This window comes from Phaethon lepturus, unplaced genomic scaffold (genome assembly GCF_000687285.1).
Source record: "Phaethon lepturus isolate BGI_N335 unplaced genomic scaffold, ASM68728v1 scaffold5560, whole genome shotgun sequence".
Classification (NCBI taxonomy): domain Eukaryota; kingdom Metazoa; phylum Chordata; class Aves; order Phaethontiformes; family Phaethontidae; genus Phaethon; species Phaethon lepturus.
In genome coordinates, this window is record NW_010509781.1 from 20,023 (window position 1) to 39,510 (window position 19,488).

Below are 19,488 nucleotides of genomic sequence, written 5' to 3' on the forward strand. Positions count from 1 at the left end.
ACGTGGAGCGGAGTGTCCCAGTTTCTCTCCCTGCCTCCTGCTGGAGGGTAAAGTGAGCAACCGGCTGTGTGGTGCTAACTTGCCAGCTGGGGTTAAACCACAACAAGGTTCTATGGATTTGTCTAACATGAACATTAGACTCTAGTTCCTGAAATCTCTTTAAAAGATTTGGGTCATATTTACTACTTGTGTAGAGAGGCTGGTTTAAGCGATAGATTATCCTGTATTGAAATGCTTTTAAAGTATTTTAATGTGTAGCATGGAGTCCTGGGCAAGTGTTACTCTTTGACATTTCTTCTAAAACGTTTTTTTCTGAAACTTTGTCTGCTGGTATTGTGCATGACTTCCTTGGTGCTCCTTCCCTACAATCTGTAACAAATGTCTGTCATGTAGGACACATCATCAATGCAAATAGGTATGGGTATTTAAAGCTTTCTTCTTGAAGAAAATACTGACTAGATTTCACTGTTAAAATTACTAAAAACAAAAAAGCCCATGTACTACTGTTCACATGGTGGATGAGAATCTTGACCTTGTGCTGCAAGACTATTTTTCTGTTGTTCTTTTATATATTTAGTTGCTTACAAAAAATATTATAGTAACGAAGTAAACGTTACTGAATTTACAAAAGCATGCCCAGAATACTAAGGTGGTTTGTTTTTTACTCTGTGGAACACACTTCTATTTGCCTTTGGCTTTAAAAGTCAACTCCATTTGTAGCATTGAAGCCCTGTACTATTACTTGATCTTCTGAAGAGATCCAAGTCTATTTTTGCAATCGTGCTCCATGAATTGCAATCCTTGTAAATGAAAATTCTGGTTTAAACTGAACATCTTCTTCAAAAGAATTTTAGAATTCAAATTTTATTAAAGCCTTACTGTGTCGTTTGTGTCCGTCCTGTCCCGTGTTCCCCACCCCACTCCCCCACCTTGGCCTGGTCATCAGTGCCATCAATCAGCTACTCACAGTAGAAGAAATATAGGCAAAGAAAGAATGATGAGATAATGTATGTATCGTGTGAAATGATGGTTTATAAACTCCACTAGATTTACCAGAGTTGATGTAACTATGTAGAAGTACTATACTTTGTAGGAGAATTGCAGAGGACAAGGAAAATGCTATTCCTTCCACTGTACAGATACAGAGCCAATACATTTCTTGCTTCAGTGTACATATAATAGGATGACAAAATGATAGATAAAAGATCGTGCAAAAATATAATGCAATTATTGTGAAAATCAATCAGAAATTATTGTACAAATATCTTAATTGTATGCTGAAATGTTTAAGAAAAAATGTGGTTATCATACTTCTGTGAAAATTACATGTTTGTAGGAATCTCTCTCTTACTAGAGCAATATTGCTTGTCCTTATTTTATGGACCTACAAAGACATGTTCGATTTTTAGTTTGAGAACATAGCTGTATCTGTGGGACATTGCTGTTACATTGCTATATACATAGCATCAGCAATTACCCAAGATTATTTTAATCACATGAAAAGAGAAGGTCTGTGCCAGGGAGGAAGTGTGCAGCTTTGTGTAGCTGCAGTCACCAAATTTGTCAAGAGTTTGAAGGAAATCTTAGGTAACTGAAAATACTGATATGTCATCTTTCCTTCTTTAATTTCTAATTTTTCAAAAGCATTGCTTACTTTTCCCCAGGTGTTCAACCTTGACATTCATTAAAATGTTGAAAATATAGTAAGCGGCTTGAGTATTGTAATTTTGCTGTTCAATAAAACTAAGTATCTTCTGTAATTATAACTGAATTAGTGGCAATCATATTCTTCACCTCATTTTAAAGCCCCATATGTTGCTAAATTCTCAAATATTTTCTTGGAAAAAATACTTCTCTAAATGTAGTTAAAATACTGATCTCTTTGAACCCTATTAAAACAGAGAAGTACATAAATTCTGTAATGGTTTCTGTAGCTCTTTCGAATAGGACACAATTTACTATTTTGCAAAGTTCATCTATTATTTACATACACAAGTTGGTAATATTAATGCCTACATACAAGATTCCTTACACAAGTTCAAACCACTTCATGGAAATCTCCTTAGCAAGTTCTAGTTTAATCAAACAGAAGATGTTTGAGAACTTCCTATTTTGTTTTCTTGGATAAACAAGGGTGAAATACTTCTGAAGAGTAACTTCTCATTTCTACAAACAGAAGTAAGACTTCTCATTTTTTAACAGGAAGAAAGAGGCAAGATTAGCAGCTGTACAGTATTGCTTTTGGTACATCCTAAATTGATGTCCTGGGGTGACATTCTCTCTCTTTCCCGAGAGAAACTAGTATCCATTCATTTAAACAATCAAATCAGAGCCTTCTTCTTTAAAGAACTTGAGTAGGGAGTGGTAGTAGATAATCGGTCTTGTGTATATTGTCCAAGTTTTATTTCTGAAGTGCTTTCCAGAGTTAGGCCTGAATCTCCATGAAGTCTTCGGCAAATAAGTTGGAATACAGTCTTACGCACACTTCTGGACATTAGGAAATACATAACTGGGTCTAAGCAGCTGTTAAAAGATGAAAATACGAGCATCACCTCATTGCATTTGTGAATGATTTCCTTCCAATAACAAGAGGGATTTTGTAACTGTGATGTAATGTAGACAAACCGGAACACGTGGTATGGAACAAAACAGATGGTGAAAATAATGAGTACAATGAAGGAATTCCTTGCCGTCTGGGTGTATTTTCCTGCATTGGGAAAATTTGCTCTTTTCTTTGAAATTTTCAAAAGATTCTTGGCAATTTTAACATAGGAAAGTATCAAAAGGAAAAAAACTATCCAAAAAATTATTACAATAATATAATTTAAAATTGCTTCTGTCTTTGCTTTCTGTTTATTTCTGTAATGAAAGCACATAGTAGAATTGCTGTCCTCACTCTCAAAGAAAGATGGTGCAACTACTATTATAAATCCTGTTAGTGCAAGTGCCCACACCACGCAACAAATACGTATACTTTGTGAAGTAGTTAACATTTTAGGACGCTTCACAGACTTCTTTATTTTTATATAGCGATCTAGACTAATTAGTCCCAACAGTACTATGCTAATATACATGTTCATATAAAATAGAGTTCCTACCATCTTGCATAAAATCAGCCCAAACATCCAGGTGTTTTTGGTAACATGGTAGAGTATTCGGAAGGGAAGACAGAAGATCAGGAGAAGGTCTGCAATGGCTACATTTAGCAAGTAAACTTGAATAGAATTCCTTTTCTGATGAATGCACAGGAAAGCAAACAGGGCTATAATATTTCCAACCAATCCAAGGACAAAAATAATAGAGTAAAAAACTATCAGAGTAAGTGACAGTGAGTTGTCATCTAAGGGACAACTGGCATTGTTTTGAATTTCCGAGGCGTTTATGGCTAGGTTAGTTTGGTTACTCCAGAAGACTTCCTTGTATGGCAGAAGGGTCAGTAAATCAGCTGAAGCTGCAGCCATCATTTGTGAGAAATTTTGTAGCTGTTCTGTATGGATGCAAAGAGAAATTTTAAGAATTAGAACGCCATGGGACCATTTTCACGTGTTTGCTTGCTTTATTGCTTACAGTCTTATGTGATATAAACATAAAAGGCAATAATTCAAAAAAGTAAATGCGCCAAAGTATCAGTATAGCTGAGTAGAAGAAGGACTTTCAGCTGGGTATCATGATACAATGTAAGTCTAGAATAATCTGTTCCCTGTTTTTCTTCACGTGACATAGGCAAGAACAGATGGTACAGAGCACTCACACAGATAATTATTTTTGTAATTACATCTTCATTACTGCCTTGTATTGTTTTAAAAATCAGCAATTATGTTTTGCTGCAAATTTTAGAAATTTAATTTTATTGTTTTATCTCTAAGTACAAATATTTTTTTAAGTTCTGATGTTACGATTAGTCTTTCTGACAAAGAAAACTTTTTAATTAAGATGCAAAAAATGGTAAGCATAGCTAAGTGAAGTATTCTCAATGTTGATGCAAAGTACATAGATATCAAAGCAATTCTAAACTCTCAATACTGATTTTAAACAAGTACCCAGGATCTCTTGCATGCAATTCACTAGTTTTCAATTAGAAAAGCAGTTGTCAAGTAATATTTATTTGGGTATGTAATCTGTTATAAGTAACACTGAGTCAGTACTTTTACAGTAGCTTGTTGTTAATTATTTGTATCTTCATGTAAATTTAAGTATTTTTTCCTTTTCTTGACTGTTCAAATATCAGTATTATTCAAAGAAACTAATATTAGCTGGAAACCACATTAATGCAGCAAAAGATTGTTTTCACATCTTCCTTGTTTTCCTTGTTTTCATTTCAAAGTTTTCAATTTTGCTAAGCTTAGTTTTGACGAGAAAGGTACGATCTAGAAGATAGAAGTCAGCTTTGACCAAAAAAAGAAAACCAAACAAGTGTGTGTTTAGGAGAGTAGACTCACAATGAGCTGTTTAGAGAGATGATTAAGACTGACTAGTAATGATACAACCTTTGTCCTCTATTTGTATGTCATAGCAATAAAAGTTTATTGAGGTTTTGTTTGTTTGTTTTTGTTTTTGTTTTTGTTTTTTTTTAAGGGGCAAGGTTTTTTCCCCTAATCTCACAAAAACTTTAGAAGTGGTTTTGGTACTCTCAACTTAGTTGTCTAACAACAGTAACAAGGAAAAAGCAACAACAAGATTTGCATGCTAGGTCTTAAAAATGAAAATTTACATTTAAATGTGTGATACAGCTACAGCAGTGAAAATGGCAGGATTTTAGGTAAAATTCTTAGTAAGACCTAACGTACATACAGAATCTGAATTATTGAGGGGACAGTCTAAAATATTTTAACATCCTCAGTTGGCTGATCTTGCAATTGCATTTCATTTGTATGATGTGTTAGCAGTTTTAAAAATATTTCTGTTTTCATATTTGGCATTTCATATTGTCAGGACAAGAAGTCATTTTAAAAGTTTGTTTAAAAAACATGCTTTCAAATACATCTTGAAACCTATCTACCGCTATAATTTCTTGTTTATGTTGCTTTTCTATAAAAATGTTTGACATCATGACTTGCATAAATAGTGACAAGTTTTAGGTCAATGAGAGAGAGGAAAATTAATTACACTGCAGATACATTAGAAACATAACTTTTACCTATCTTAAGTTTTGTCATCTGTAAGCAAGCAGGCGTGCTTAAACATCAGTATATTTAAGAAAGGGTTTGAAGGTCAGTAGTACTGTTACAGTTAAGAGAAATTTTAATAGATGTTTGTTTTACTATAGCTTAAATATAAAAGAAGTCACTTACCGAGAGAGAGAGAACTTTTGCTGATTTTCAAAACCGCTGGTGAAGAGAGGGAGGAGTAACATGCAGGTCCTCTTATTAGAAAGCTAAAGCACCAGCTTCTCTATGAAAGTGATGAGTATCAGCTGACACAGTACAATTAACAACAAGGGGAAGTTTAACTAGTGTTGCAGCTTTTTTTTTAAAGATATTTTTAACTAACAAAACTCAGTCTATTGGAAAGATCAATTTTGCTGTTAATTTGAGCTTTGCTGGGAGAGGTTCTATAATAAAGTATTCTCTGATTTTCACTCTGAATTGGAGATTTTTTTTCTCAGAAACTTTGTTTCTGGTGAGCAGTTGTCAGTGGCTTCCTTTTTGGATGACAGTTACGTCAGTACAGCCTGACTTCTTTTTCGTACTGTTATGGAAATGGTATCACTTTTTCAAATGTAGGGTAAAAAGAAATCAACACCACAGTGAAATGGTACATTTTGTTTATGTTGGTGTAGTTCTCCCATCTACCTTCCTCCTTGCCTGATGTTAGAAATTTGGAGTTGATCTTTTTCACTCAAAATGACAGCAATGAGAGAATGTGAAAGTGCCCAAAGTGTGTAGTTTAACAATTTCAATAAGGCAGAAGTGAAATGCAATATTCAGAGATGATATCACCTGGTAATACTATTTAAAATGGGATGCAAGGGATTGAAAATTACGTTTATAAATTGCAATAATTAATAAATCCTGATAAAAGGTAGCCTAAATTTAATGATCATCTCAAGAACGTTGTCTTGACTTAGTAATCTCCTTAGCATTTGAAATAAGAATTTCCATGTTAACTTTCTTAATATATCATCTGTTTAGGAATCAAGCTTTTATGGGATTCTGCAGGTTTCAGTTAGAATTGTAAACAGGCTATGCATTCTTACTTGGAGGTGCTTGTTCTCATACACTTGAAACTGTTGTTTTAATAGAAAACACGGGTGGTTACAGATGATGACTTTACAGGTTGTCACACTGAGCTGCTTGTAGCTCCTTTGCACTATTTTCAGTTCCTAGTTTTGTAATGTAAGCAGTAATGTATTCTCAAGGAGTAGTATACAAATTCGATGTTCTTCCTTTTAAATAATATGCTTGACTGCAAAGAGAGGCTTTGAGTAAATGCAGGAAGTCATTCCATGTTAAATGCAGTAGTTTGGTTATGTGTATTAAATACTAGATTTTGTTCTAATAGATTTTGACTGTATGTTGCTTCCTCCTACACCAGTCAGTATCCATCCAAATTGTTATATACTACTATTCCGTTTTTATACATATACATTACATCTCACAGTGTAAAGACTGTGCCTGGAATCCAGTTTAGAAACCTAAACATTTCCCCCTCATCACTGGAATATTTATTAGAAACACCACAGGCATGTTCCTTTTCTGGAGCTGGAAAGTGATCAGTGAATTCTGATTCTGATTAAGGCTCAAAATAGTGTTTTAAGTTCTCTGTGTGAAAGATAAGATCACACAAAGTATATCATGGGCAGGATGTTTCTGCTGGAGAATTGAAGCAGTGTTAAGGCTTAAGACTGAAAGGTAAAAAGAAAAAGTAATAACAGGTAAGAAATTATAGGTTTCTAATTTTAATCTCCATTTTATTATGATTCCACATTGTGTTCCTTTTGAGTTCTGCTAAGTCCTGAAAGGATTTTGCTGTGCCTCGGACATTTGAAAGGGAAACCAATGAAGGAGTCCATGCCAGGAAAAAAATCTGAAATTAAGAAATTCTTCCAAAAAAACCCCAGAGAGTCTATCTTCTGTTTGCAAATTTATGAAAATAAATTCTAAAATGCAAATTGTATTTCTCAAATAATATAATAATTTGTCTGGGTTTTTGTCTTTTCAGCCACACTGTGTACTGCTTGCCTCAAAAGAGAATTCAGCCCCAGTAAAGCTCGGTGGCTTCGGGGTAGCAATTCAGTTAGGAGAGTCTGGGCTAGTTGCTGGAGGTAAGAAATTTTCCTTCAAAGTTATATAATCCTGTGCATGTTTTACTGCAGAGTTCTGTTCTTCTGACACAGCCTGGCCTACAAAACAAGAGTTCAAAAATACCCTCTCACTAAATACTTTGTTAACATTATAAATGCACACAGTTAATCTAAATTGATAGTAGAATGTAACATTGTTGTGCGTACATATACAGAGTATTAAATTCCTCAAATTGTTACTCAACAGGAGCTTACACAGCTTTGATCAAAATAAAATTGGAAAAAAGCAAAGAATTTTCCATTTTAATACAATCTTTGGCATAATTCTTCTATGCTTGACAAAGCAAATCAAATAAAAATGTTGTAAGGATTGAAATGTATGTCAAAGCGATTGAGTAAGGACTTACTACAGCATCCTCAGTGCTCTCCTATGTTCCTTAGGCAATTTCTGTCAGAATGTTATGCTGCTTAATAGCAAAAGCTTACTAGTTTTCACATGTGACTTTTTCTGTGTTTTAATATTTCATTGTAATTATTGCATAAGACATCAATATCTTGATACGTATGTATATTTTTTGACTAAGTGTGTTTTGTTTTCTGTGGATTTTATTTCCTCTAGCTGCCTTCCATATTGTTCCAGACAGTAGGGTTATGCTTTAATCAGCCTGCACAGATGAAGACCCAATCAATTTTCTGATGCTTTCATTGCCAGAGTAGGAGACCACAACAAAAGATTTTGTTAGTTTTCCTTTTTTTTCTTCAAAACAAGTAAATTCCTCTCAGTACCATGCTTTTTCAAAAACTCAGATTACCTAAATCTAATTATTTGAAGGTCTGTGTCAATTTGGCTTTTCTATCCCCTTTAAAATAAAAAGCAAATCCAATATAAGCATACCAACAGCTTCTGTTCTCTTCCAGGTATCACTAATACCCTGGAAATATCCAGGTATCTTATTACCTAGAGACCTAGATACATCTTTTCAAAGAAATTATCCATTCAGTTAAGCTGCTGTTGTTTCCTTAATAAAAAGGTCATGCCTGCCTTTATTTTTCCTGTGTTTCTCAAATTTTTTGTATCTCAGTCACTGCTTTTTTTAGTGATAGTTCCTACACTTTCGCTTATGAGTCTCTATTTTTCTTCCTTATATTCTCACTGAGCAACTTTATCCATTTTGTCTGTTTCAGCTGCTCTTCTGGAGGTAGTCAGATACAGTGTGCTTCCTTTCAGACTACTAGCTGTCTCACAAGAAACCTTAAGTTCAACTTGTAAAAAAAAATCCTGCGCTTTTCCCCAAATTTGTCATGTCCTTCCTTTCCTGCCACCATTGACTGTTCTGCAATCCCACTCATCATTCACATGCTCAACCTCCATGTGGTTATCAGTACTGGTCTGGTGTTTCCTTTTCTGTGTGAAAATGGTTTCATTCCTTGCTGGTTCTGTTTGCAGTACTTATAGAAGCTTCTTTCTTAAGCCTTATCAGTATAACATTTCTCTGTATCTGTCTCTTTTGCCTCATCCATCTCAACTTCTGCTATATCAGTTTGCCTTCAACTGTCATTTCCAATTTGTAGCCTTTTCGTTAGCACTTGTTACTCTCAGCTTCAAGTTTTTCTTACTTTCAGGAATACACAGAGTAATTCCACTTCATTTATATACCACAGAAGGTCTCAGTTCTACTACTTGTTTCAAGCTTTCTCCTTAAGAGACTCCCTGTCTTTCTTCTCATCTTCTGTTCCAGTCTTTATACCACAAACTGCATCTGTTATCTGGCAATTTGTTTCCTTTCCAGAGTCCCACCTAAAGGCATATTACTAGACAGTCCCCTACACAGAACTTGCAAGGTTTATTGCTTCAACTTTACAATATCACCCCGTATGTGTTATATGAAAGTTAACTATACTGTCCATTTGAACTGGGCTATAAATTCTTGTAAAAATTTGTTTATTTACATATTTGTTGAAGTTATCCATATGGCCTATGGATAAGTTTTGTTTGTAATAATAATATTACAGACACTACTGATTTCTCAGTCTCCTAATGAAATAGGAACTCACCTTATAGAGAAGTTTGAGCAGTATAATAAGCAACCTCTTCACTTTCACATTCTTTTTCTAATTTTTAGTGAAAAGCATTGATTCAGCTTAACATAGTCAATTATTTCCCTTTCAGCATGGCAGTTCCTGTGTTTGGTGGTTAACATATCAAAAAAGAAATTCTCTACTAAATAAGAGCTATTGTGGCATTAAGGGTCTCTTACTGACCCTAAACCCCCCTGCGCTTCTAACCCATTTTGGTGATCAGTAGACCTTAAAATTTTTACAATACTGAAAACACACTGCCTTATACTTACACAAAGTGCAGTGCTTATTAATCTTACTGTATCTAGGTAATGTGTATTACCGTGATACCCTAGCAGAATATACTCATTACTAGGGTAAATCCCTATGTAGAGAACCCTGGTGTTCAAGACCAGAAATCTTTTCTCTTTATTTTATGTTGCTTGGAGTCGTTTATCTTTTAAACCAGAAAAAGACAGCTTTCCATTAGAAAAAGCATGTCAACATTGGAAGTAATGTAACTGTAGCAAAGTTCAACTGATAGAACTCTTCCCTTAATCTTGCATAAAAACCTAGACACTATGCAACAGCTCTTCAATATCTATGATGATCACTCTTCTGTGGTAGTATTTTTCTCCTGAAATAAGAGTTGCTATATCTAAAACATTCAGGGGTTACCAATGTTATAAATTTTTTTTTTCTTGCTTTCATGCATTTGCATTTGTGCCATTTTCCTTACCTTATTACACTGACACAACCTGTGCCTGACAAGACCAGATTGTGTGTAGCCCAGGAGAAAAACAGAAGGGAATTTTCTCTCTCAATGTCTTTGAAGCCTGCCTTCTAGGGTACAGCTTTTGCTTTGTTTGGGACTACAGAATTTTTTTAACTTAACAAAAGACATCTTTTTTCCAGTGTCCATAAATTGAGAGGGTAGGGGGCATTTTTCCAATAGAAGTCCCAGGTATTGAAAGTAGATCAGACCCAATTTTTTTATGTAAGTCCAAAGATAGACTTGTGTTGTTTAGAAGGATTATAACTACAGTGTTCTTTCGAGCAGATAGAGAAGGTTATTTAACAGAATTGTAAGGGAGCTCATGATAACAAGCTGACATAATACTAGATGTCATTAATGAAAATGTCTGTGGAATAGATTTTAGGAACATGACTGTATTTTATCAGCTAACAACCCAGCTTATTTTTAAGGGAATTTAATTATTATTAAGAACCAAAAAAAAAGGACATAGCCATAAGCCATTTTTCATAAGGCCATAAGGGAAATACAAGGCAATACTTTTTGTTCCACTATATTTGCCCATAAGTTGCAATGCAATGAATAAGAAGCGTGCATCATCTTCTGAGTTACAGGAAACTGTTTTCATGAGCTACCAATCTCTGAAGGTCTCTTCTTGCAGTTCTTATGATCAGAAGTGGAAAATTTTGCTAAGTGTGTTCATTTGAAGCATTGAAGTAGGTACTTGAAGATGGAATTCTGCCACTATACACAGTAGTTAAAGATTATCATAATTTATAAGTGAACTCTTATGCAACAGAAGGTAGACAGGAAACAGTCCATGTTTGCATGGTTATGATGCAGCTGGAGTAGTGGAACCTCTGTGAAGTCAGTGATTTAATAGATTAATCTCACATTCCGATCTCTGTCTTCTTCCTTGGACAATTTTTCTTTCAGAACGTGGTATGAATTTTCACAACGTTTTCTTAAATAAATGTGACATCAAATACCAAATATCTTGGATGCTAAATCTTGGGATTTGTAGCTAGTATATAGTATAAAAGCCTGAAAGAACGAAAGCCATTGAGTCCACAAGTGTTATTTCCTCCACTTAATCTTATTTTCTCCTGGTTTCACCTAGTGCAAAATAAGGTAACTGTATAGATGGTATGAGGTTCTATACTAACTGTCAAGTCTTATCTATGGATAGTTAACTGGTTTACATTTTTTTCCTTAGCAGCAAAATATCACAGGTACTATGATGCTAATCCGGTCCAGTATTGATCTTCATGTGTAATAATACATAAAAATTAGCCCCCCTAAGTTGCTTCAGAATCCCATAGTATCTTCGGGTATCCTAACACAACCATCATCATCTTACTGGAAGACATCTTATATGTTCTTAATAGAAGTATAGCATATAAATATCAGGCGTTCTTGGTTCTTCATCAGCTAGCCTTTTAGACCTACCACAAAAATAGCAAAGGAAGTCATTACTATAAATTTCTCTGCAAATAAGACTGGAATTGGGGGGGGGGTGTGGATCTTTTCCTTATTTTTGTTTTGTTCCCATTGATGTCAAAATGATCATAAAATCATAGAATAGTTTTGGTTGGAAGGGACCTTTAAAGGCCATCTAGTCCAACCCCCCTGCAATGAGCAGGGACATCTTCAACCAGATCAGGTTGCTCAGAGCCCCGTCCAACCTGACCTTGAATGTGGCCAGGGGTGGGGCATCTACAACCTGTTCCAGTGTTTCACCAAACTGGATCTTCTTGGTGGTTTTATAAACCCAGTTTAAAAATTGTATTTTTGAAATGTTCATTTTTTACACTGCATAGACTTTTTTTCATTTTCATCGTAAGTGTCTGAACGATATAGCAAATCTTTCTTTTGTTTTCCAAGGAGAGACAAATGTCTGTAAACTGAGGTCCTACACTAGTATTCTTCTTTCACTTAAATGGTAGCGTTTCTTTCCTCCGCAAAGCAAGAACACTATTTCATTTCTTTTTTTTCCCTAAAAAATAAAAAATGTGACCCTCTTCAAGGCTTTGTGTCCAATACACTTTGTTTTATTTAAAAGATACAACTGTTGTTTACTGTCTCTCAGAAATTTTACTTCACACCTGAGTCAATTTGAGACTGCTTACAGGAGGCTAATGTGTTTAAAACTTAATTTAGGTTTACTTCCTCCATCATAGTTTTATGGCTGAAAAAGCCACTGAATCAATTATTATAATTTGTCTGGTTAACATGTGATCTTTGCTTTGTTCATTTTCTGGACACTAATCAGTTGTCCAGTTGTCTGCTGATGCATCTTTTAAATACGTTTTCTTCAGACAATCTTCTGTGCTGAAGCTGAATTGCCTTTTTTTTTTTTTTTTTTAATCTATTCATCTTCTCTGTACACCTGCTTTAAACATCTCTATTGTCTGGAGTAATGTGGAAAGGAATTAAAAATAGTAAAGTATTGACCTATCTGATCTGTTGTGTGTTATTCTTCGATTCCTTCCACATTATTCTGGACATCTCACTCTTTTAGAAGCTCCTTAATTTACTAACAAATTTCTTATTACACTATTGTGAGAGGTCAGATGGTGATGTTTATTAGTACCTCACATTTTTTTCCTAAAAATTATTTGTTCCAGTTGTTTCCTTATACATCGTTCAGATACTACTGCTGTTGAAAGACTCTCCTTCTGATATCTTGACCATCAGTCCCCTGCCTTAGGGATGACAAAATCTGATTGGGTCTCTGTATATACTCTTCTTCTTGTGGAAAGCATAGCCCTATTGTCTGGAATAATATGGAAAGAGTCATAGAAACTAAATTATCAAAGGTAAGTCAAAATTTATCTTTAGCGCTTGTGAATGATATCAGATTGCCAGCACCTGAAGACTGAAGCTCTCTGTTTATCCACAGGAAAAATCAGCAAAATTAGCAATTTTATAGATTTCCAGGCTACCAACGTGCCTCAAAACTGGATGATAAGAAAGGTTACCTCTGGAAATAAGTGTCTAATGTCTGTACCTATTCAGGCATTGAGTGCTTCCTAAGTCAGCAAACGCTTTGATGTAGTAATTTATTTACATACTGCTGCTGAGTCTTTATATAGTGATGATTTTCAGTTAATGCTACTCTAGAACAGATAAGAAGAACCTAGAAGCACTTAGAAAATTGATTCCAGTCTTCCATATCATTTATTCTCACAGACAGGTAGAAAGAAAGTCATGTTTCTGTGTATGCATGCAATATTTATTAAATAAAATAATGTGTTTTTTCATGGGCAGTTGTTCAAATATATCCATGCATGTTTTTATATCCTGAAGAATAAAGAGCTGTGGAAGACAGAAGTTGTCTATTAAAGAGAGAAGAATGCCTTTGCTTACTGTTCTTTCTCACAGTACCTCCAAAAAGAGGCAAAGCTTCTCCCAAAACACCAATGAAAATTAAAAAGCTGGTAAAATATTTTAAAACCATTGAACTGTTGAGGACAGTTTTAAAATTTTACACTGGACATGTTTAGAAGGCAAATTTTCTACTAGATAATTTTCAGCAGAAGTAATATTGGGTCTAAATAGCAGTGAGTATCCATGATTTTAGAAAACTTTGCTGTCTATGAATTTTGTTTATCCTGTTACTGATACCTTAGAGTTCTTGTAGTTGCAACACAGGAAGAATACATTTCTATGTAAGTTCGCGTGTGCACTCCATTTTGCTGAGCTAAGTGCAGCTCAGCAGTCCTTGCTCAGGTCAGTTTTTAGAATAAACTCAAATCATCATTTGCTCCTTTGATGAACCCAGCGAAGTGGTTAGTTGTCACGAGGATGACAGCTGCCCCAGAAATGACTTTAGCCTTTTTAAGTTTCTAATACATACATACATACACACATATATATGCGTTTTTTTACCCTGTTTAACTGGACAGTTCAGTCTCAAGCAGTTAAGTTTCTGTTTGTTCTGAGTTTTCTTTTTCATGGAGATGAAATTGTGATTTCCACCACCATCCCCGCTCCTTCCCCCCAACCCCCCCCCCACAGGTATCAGGATCTTGTAGTCCACAATAAAAAGGTTATGAAACCAAATAGTTCTGCAGTTATTTTCACTAGTTATAATCTAGCAGTGGTAAATGGCAGGATTTTATTAAGTTAGCCTAGCCTTCTTTCTCATTTCATTTGTGTTTATGGAGTTCTCATTTTAAATTTCAAAGGGAGTATTAAGGTTTAGTAGTACTGATTTTTCAGCATGCTATTATATAGCATCCATTTTTCATCTAGTTTATAGCAGCAGTCTGTTGGGGTCTTAAACAGCTGTGTGGAATGTTACTTATTACTGAACTAGTCTAGTCCTTCTGCTTAACATCAAACAGTTCATTAAAGAGGATTTTTATGGTATACTGCTTTTGAACAAGGGCAAAAAAGATCCAGTTTTTCTGTCAGTGATATAAGTTCTTTAACTTCCAAGGGAGGAGAAAGAAACTTTGAGATGATCAGAGAGAGATGGTGTTTTTTAACCATAACTTCTAAGTCTGTCAGTTTGTCTGTAAGAGCTCTTGAGTCCTAAGTAAACATGCAGCCTCACATTCTTATGCAATGCCACCAGATAAAGCAAAATAGGAACCCTGAATTTTCAAGAGGCTGTAATTTGTCTATCGTCACATAGAAAGTGGGAAATAAACTTCAAGAAGCTTGTTCTGTTAAAAAAAAGAAGTGTATATGGAAAACAATGATAATGTAATGAAAGTCATTGATAATGAACAGAGTGCTGGCAATGGATAGCTACTGCGTAAGAAATGCTTGCATATTATGTTTTGTCTACAATTTTGATAAGTGTACTGTTGCAAGTTATGTTTGCTACTTGTTGATATTCAGTAGTTTTGTAAGTATTTTTGTGTTTCCTTGACATGTGGTCAGGAAGTGGAGGGGGAAAAGAAATCTGAAATTGTTGTCCACCATCAAGACCCTGCTTTGCAAAATTTAGGGAAGCTGATTAATGCTTATTTTCAAGAAACTATTCTGTTCTGCATATATTTATGACTTCATATATGTAATGAAGAATTTTTCTTGCTTATCAATTTCTGCAAAGTAATTTTAATTTTAAACATTATTTGCTGAAGGGGAGAAGGAAGAAAAAAATAGCACTTCTGATACTTTCTTGACACTACAGATTACTTACTTTGTACAGCCCATGATTAAATCAGGTAAGGTGATATTTGAAAACTAAAAATGAAAGAAACAAACTGTATCTTTGGAGGAAGATTCATCTTATTTTTCCCCATTTAATCAATGTTCTTTATGTTAATACCAGCATAACCACGTGTGGTGGGTTGACTTTGGCTAAGGGCCAAACTCCCATCAGCTGCTTACTTACTCCCTGTCCTCAACAGAGCACGGGGAAAAAACAGGATGAAGAAGTTCATGGGTCGAGATAAGTACATGCAAACTGCTTACCAGTTACCATCACTGGTAAAACAGACTTGACTTGGGGAAAAACAGTTTAATTTACTGCCAATTCAAATAGGTTTGGTTAGTAGGAAACAAAGACAAAAATGAAAACACCGCCTTCCCTTCCCAGGCTCAACTTCACTCCTTCTCTCCTGACTCCCTCACCCCCAACCCTGAGTGGTGCAGAGGGTTGGGGAAAGGGGGGCTGTGGTCAGTCCATAACAGCCCCTCTCTGTCATGCCTTCCTCCTCACACTTTTCTCTTTCTTCAGCGTGGGTCCTCCTGTGGGCTGCAGTCCTTCAGGACAAGCCTGCTCCTGCATGGGTCCTCCACAGGCAGCAGTTCCTTCAGGGAATATCCACCTTCTCCAACATGGGATCCTCCATGGGCTGCAGGGTGAATACCTGCTCTGGTGTGGGATCCTGCGGGGGCGTACCTGCTCTGTCATGGCTTCTCCAGGGACTGCAGGATAATCCCTGCTGGAGCACCTCTTCCCCTTCCTCCTGCTCTCACCTCGGTGCTCACGGGCTGTTTCTCACACTTTTTCCCATACTCCTCACTGCTGGGCAATGTTTTCCCCTTTCTTACACACACTTTCCCTCAGGCACCACCGTCTTGGGCTCAGCTGTGCCCTGCAGTGAGTCCATTTGAACTGGCTGTGTCCCACGCAGGGCAGCCCCAGCCTGTTCTCACAGAGACCACCCCTGCAGCTCCCCTGCTGCCAGCACGTTGACACCTAAACATTTACGCCAAATAATGCTATTATATTGCTTACGTAGCCTGTGTTGCTGCGAAATATGCTATTTTACACCCTGGGAGAAAATGTAGGATGGGTAACTGTTTGCAAGGACCCATTTTCCTCAGAACAAGATGTTTTGTAAGTCGGCCTTCATTGTACTGCAAGTGCCCAGCGGACTTAAATGCATTGGCAAAAAAAACCAAAACTAAAACCAAAACCCAACCCTTTAGGTCTGCTTCTCACAGCTTATAGTCATTTTTTTTACCATGTTCATCTCTGCAATTTTTTACATAAAACACAAAGAACATCCTGAGCTGAGAAGAGTTGCACATAATTATTGGAAATACATGTTAAATGAGCTTAGATATAATTTGATACATAGGATTCTTAGTTTCATTAACTACTGGATCCAGATGACTCCATATCTCCCTGAAGTTTAATGCCTCTTTTAAACAGCTTAGTTTGTCCATGTGCTATCTTGTCCTCTAGTGATATCTGCTGTTTGTCTTCTGAATAATGACTTTTCTCTAGACTTCACAGATTTCATAATAGCCATTAGAAAGCTTAGTAGGAAGGTAGACTCTTCAGATTATATATGATTTTCCATCCATATTGATAAAAAATACTTGAATGAGCTTTATTACCACAAATGTTTTTTCAATGTGTAAGAAAGGTTCAAACCAAATGCCAGGAAGTCTACCGCTGAGACAAACAAGACTTGGGTAAGCCAGGCTGCTCTGCGGTCTTACATGATGTCTTCTGTACTAAAGTTTTCCAGACTGTGGTATGCATACCACTAATGTCACAGGAGCTGTCTAAGTGACATACAAATACTGTTTGAACAGGCAGGTGTTGCTGCTTATGTACATGCATCGTTCGATACAGAGCTGGAAATGTTGATGCTTTCGCCGTCACAAATGATGGCATCTTAGGGGAACATAGTTAGGAAACCCTTACAGATAGCGATTTGTAGGCACATGAAAAAAAAATGCAAAAAACACTGAGTTCTCAGCAACTTGTGCATACTGGATATATATACTTTCCATTTTCCTTCCCTCTGCTGTTGCAATCTAAAAGAGAGAGACCTCAGGTCATCTAAGGAGATAATTCTTCCCCTCATATTTGTGAGCCTGAAGATTTGGCTTTGAGGTTTATCAGTTAGGCTGAAAGATACATCATAAGCCTATAAATTGTGGACAACCAATAAGAATTAGTAATCTTTCCCCATGTCCATCTCTGTCTTTCTCTGTCCAGAGAATATCCTTCCTCTTCCCCCAGTGATATGAGGGGCGAGCTGGACTTGCGGCATCTCGCTGGTTTACTCTTTTTTAACCTGGCAAGGAACTGCCCCTTTACTGTCATGTCAGTCTAGACTGCATGGACTTTTTAAGGTGCTGACCTAGCTTAGTGGTGAGGTAACGTTCCTTTGTCACAGGCAGATTCCTAACATTTGTTTGGCAGAGGAATTGCCTCATAAACTGGGAATGAAAAGGTTTAACGCAAAGCTAGGTGAAGAAGTTTGACAATGGTGGTGTTTCTCCTTAAGAATAGTATGGCGAAAAAGCTGCCGTCTTTCTGTCATTTTTTTTTAATCCTTGTAGATGGAAAAAGGAGTGAGTGGGGACTAGTGAACAGAGCATGGTTAGATTGCATTCAGAGCATGGTTAGATTGAATTCCTGCATTAGGTGGTAGAAACAAAGAATGGTCTTTACGGGGTAAGCTACTGACAGATAGTCTCCTAGGTGTTTGTTACCAGTGCTGTGACTTAGCTAGTTCACATTCAAATGGTGTGCAGGATAGACTAGTCTAGCAAGTTTTTACAAGACAACACTGAAATAAATAGGTGCTGTGCTAACACCTCAGATTCTTTAGGCTGCTTTGTTAAACTCTCCTAGCCAGCACAAAGGTGCTGCAAGCCGTGAATGGAGCCTCTGAAGTCCACTGTAGTATCAGTGAGCAAGAATAATTTATGAACGTGGTCCAAGTGGTAACAGTTTGCTACAGTTGTGGGGTTTTTTTCTTCTGTTGGTATTTGGTGGAACCAGGGCAGTCCAAAGACTATAGTATTTATAGGTGTCAGTGATGCCCTGAGCATTCAGAGCTTAATTCTTACAGTGGAAACAAACCTTTTTACAATTGGAAGCATCTATAACGAGAGTTAAAATGTTTGTTGCTTTTATTTGTCTTAATGTGTTACATAGAAGTTGAATGAAGTCATTCCAATCAGTTTACCCACTCAAAAGATTAGTTGGTACTAAATATATTTTGTTTCCGTGGGTGTACATTCATTACCAATCCAAAATCAGTACTGTCCCAGAACCATTATGGTGTGGCCCTCATTGAAAGCACTCTGTGAAAGAAATTAGCATTATGTTTTTAGCTGCAGAAAGATACTGCCTACTTCAAATAAATGAACGATACATTTGCTAGCATTTTGCATTCCTGTTGGCAGTTTCAGTATACTGGCTAAGGGTTGGGCAGAGCATCACACCAAACTATGCTCTTGCCAATTAGTGGCAGCTTTTTCAAGTAAGCAGTGTGGACTAGAACTCTACAATATCTTTGTACATGCTCTCTGGATAAACAATTTGAGTTTCAAAGCTTGTCCAAACTGGTATTTTTACTTTTATATGGCACATTTCACTGAAGAATCTTAGTGCTCTTATAGAAATCTGGTTTCACAGTCTGCAGGGTAGGATAGAATATTCCTCAATTTATAAAAGTATAAATCAAGCAAAAGGAAAACTACCGATTTGTCTCGCTGGATATACTTAATAAATACTAAACTTAAGGATAAAAGAATTGTGTTAAAAGTTTAACCCATGGACAAAACTTCTCTAAAACTGTTCTAGTTTAATGCTGTGATATTCTTCATTTCCATGTTTGACACACATCACTTTGACTCAATTTTGGCTTTATTTCCTTTTAGGACGTGTAGGAACACCTCATTTTATGGCCCCAGAAGTGGTAAAAAGGGAACCATATGGGAAGCCTGTCGATGTTTGGGGTTGTGGCGTGATCCTTTTTATCCTGCTAAGCGGTTGTTTGCCTTTTTATGGAACCAAGGAAAGATTATTTGAAGGCATTATTAAAGGAAAATACAAGGTAAATGACAGTACACCCATGTCCTTTTCCAGTGAGATGAGCTGTGCTGGTAAAATTTCTGGAAGTTGATTTTTCTATTTAGCCTGATTTAAATATAAAACTTACAGAAATCTGTGTTATACAGGAAGAGAGGTGAATTTTTCTCTCCAGTCTGTCCTATTCCT

General features: G+C 36.2%; 2 protein-coding genes across 2 annotated transcripts in view; one reads left to right on the plus strand and one right to left on the minus strand.

Annotated features, from left to right (window-relative positions):
- Positions 1-2,321: 2,321 nt before the first annotated feature.
- GPR34 (G protein-coupled receptor 34) lies at positions 2,322-3,464 on the minus strand. The gene has a single exon (XM_010284909.1). It carries the CDS (start codon positions 3,462-3,464, stop codon positions 2,322-2,324), a length of 1,143 nt encoding a protein of 380 aa, XP_010283211.1.
- A 3,701-nt stretch (positions 3,465-7,165) lies between these two features.
- The window catches only part of CASK (calcium/calmodulin-dependent serine protein kinase (MAGUK family)), a 97,357-nt gene continuing 85,034 nt past the window's right edge, over positions 7,166-19,488 (plus strand). Inside the window, exons 1-2 of the mRNA XM_010285019.1 lie at positions 7,166-7,264; positions 19,149-19,324. Coding sequence (XP_010283321.1) covers positions 19,172-19,324 — 153 coding nt within the window. The 5' untranslated portion in view covers positions 7,166-7,264; positions 19,149-19,171. The remainder of the gene's footprint in view (positions 7,265-19,148; positions 19,325-19,488) is intronic.

Bases quoted from the DNA above. Each gene is read 5' to 3' on its own strand.
- GPR34 (XM_010284909.1), bottom strand. From the start codon at position 3,464: ATGATGGCTGCAGCTTCAGCTGATTTACTGACCCTTCTGCCATACAAG.